The 1,867-nt window shown below is 28.9% G+C and overlaps 2 protein-coding genes across 2 annotated transcripts in view; one reads left to right on the top strand and one right to left on the bottom strand.

Moving 5' to 3' along the window:
- Positions 1–594, top strand: part of LOC100569664 — a 4,215-nt gene extending 3,621 nt beyond the window's left edge. Inside the window, exons 6-7 of the mRNA XM_008185686.3 lie at positions 190–257; positions 340–594. Coding sequence (XP_008183908.2) covers positions 190–257; positions 340–563 — 292 coding nt within the window. The 3' untranslated portion in view covers positions 564–594. The remainder of the gene's footprint in view (positions 1–189; positions 258–339) is intronic.
- A 177-nt stretch (positions 595–771) lies between these two features.
- On the bottom strand, positions 772–1,436 carry LOC100569763. Its single transcript, XM_029489822.1, has 2 exons — positions 1,068–1,436; positions 772–1,003 (listed from the first exon to the last, which is right to left on the bottom strand). Exons 1-2 carry the CDS (start codon positions 1,186–1,188, stop codon positions 798–800), a joined length of 327 nt encoding a protein of 108 aa, XP_029345682.1. The 5' UTR covers positions 1,189–1,436; the 3' UTR covers positions 772–797.
- Between the last annotated feature and the right edge of the window lie 431 nt (positions 1,437–1,867).

Genomic DNA, 1,867 nt, shown 5'->3' with positions numbered 1-1,867 from the left:
AATTAATTTAACTTGAGTAAAGCATTTCTGTGTGTAATATAAGTAATTAATAAACAAAGTACCGGCTGTCTGTAGTATAGTCCACAATATCCAAATGTAAATATACATGTCCTTTGTATCTTACTGTATATTACTGTAGATTACTTATTATAAATTGTTTATTTAAAACAAAGTTGTATTATTCCTTAGAACCTCCAGCAACTTTTCACTTACTTCTGATATTCCAGAAATAAATTCAGAAGTTACACCATGTAAAAGTAATTTAATATTTAATTAATATTTATGAATTATGATAACCATGTAACAAACTACTTTGTTATTTCATGTCTATTTTAAAAGGGAAGAGAGATGAATTATCCTTTCATGAAGCCATCCTAAACGAAATTCAAGCATCCAGGCCAATACCACCACAACCATATTATGAACAGCCTCAAGAAGCTGATAATGAAGACACTAGTTTTGCTAAATATATTATTAACATTATGAAACACATACCTAAAAAACAGAAAATCGCCCTTCAAAGTGAATTTATTTCAAAGTTGGTACAGTATATTGATGACTAATAATCATTTATTTTATATAAATTTGTTATTGTTTGCGCATATAAGGATATACTTCGCAATTGTTTTTTTTTTAAAGTTGAAGTTTTCATTTTCTATTATGTAAGTTTTTTAATTAATATCGAGACTGATTATGTAAACAAAGTTACTCAATCCTATTATTTTTGTTATATATTTTTTTCATTTTATTTTAATAATATATGTATACAGTGTTGAAACATAGTATTCATTTTGTATTCATCTCAAGACTCTATCATATTGAAACGAAATTGCCCCTTCACCAGAAAAATTATCTTTAAGTTTATTCCTTATTATTTTTGCATTTTTAGAGTGCATGTTACTTCCTGTATGGCCAATAGGGGCTAATGCACCTATTTCACTTTGCGTCCAGTCACAATTTTGTGTTTTGTCAATATCTGAAGCACTACAATAATAACGAACACCTATAAAATACAATCCAGTGTAACAATCTGATACTTATTATTGATTTAAATTGCAATGTATTACCTGCGTTTTTTTCTGACTTTTTAATAAAATTATGTAAAATAATAGTAGCTTTTGTTATAGCGTTAACCATATCTTCTCTAGCTATTATAGGCTTCCTGAAAATACGCCATTTGGATGCCATTATTCCAAATGTATTTTCAATTGTCCGTCTAGATCTTGAAAGTCTAAATTTAAAAACTTATTTTATAAGACAAGGTGCCAATAGCAGTCTAACGGGGAAGATGAGGAGGATAGATGACCTAATAATAATAATAATAATAATACTTTATAGGTATAACGTAAATATTAGGAACATTAATGACTTATTTTTATAAAAAAATTTAGCTACAACCCTCCAACGAAAAAAATCATTTGACAGTCACTGTGAGGTGCAATACATTTAAATACTAACCTATAATTAAAGATGGATTCATCTAAAGGTAAATTTCTTTTCCCTCTGCCTGGAAATGGTCTCATTAGGTTAACTAATAAGGGAAATGCTTCATCGCCAACCGCATAGTAAGGGATAGGACCATTTATAGCATCAATTTCCTTAGGGGGTGGAAAGTTAAGAGCATTTTGCACAAATGCTTGGCCCATATCCGAATTTGAAAATACTCCACCATCACTACACCTTCCTGGTGCACCAATATCAACCAATGTAAAATTATAACTAGCATCGCACATAGCCATAAGGACAATACTATGAGTTCCTTTATAGTTAAAGTTGGTTGAACCCTTGTTACTAAATGCCTATACAAATAAATAAAACAAATATAAATTAATAAATTAGATTAGAACTAAAAATAAGCCTTATCTTT

The sequence above is a fragment of the Acyrthosiphon pisum genome, chromosome A2 (assembly GCF_005508785.2).
Source record: "Acyrthosiphon pisum isolate AL4f chromosome A2, pea_aphid_22Mar2018_4r6ur, whole genome shotgun sequence".
Taxonomy (NCBI): domain Eukaryota; kingdom Metazoa; phylum Arthropoda; class Insecta; order Hemiptera; family Aphididae; genus Acyrthosiphon; species Acyrthosiphon pisum.
Note: the sequence above shows the minus strand (reverse complement) of the source record. Positions and strands in the feature narration are given on the sequence as shown.

What these genes read in the sequence shown, in the direction of transcription:
- LOC100569763 (XM_029489822.1), bottom strand. Translation starts at nt 1,188, where the DNA reads ATGGCATCCAAATGGCGTATTTTCAGGAAGCCTATAATAGCTAGAGAA. An exon ending in AAAGTCAGAAAAAAACGCAG is followed by an intron (nt 1,004 to 1,067) that starts GTAATACATTGC and finishes TGTATTTTATAG; the next exon opens with GTGTTCGTTATTATTGTAGT.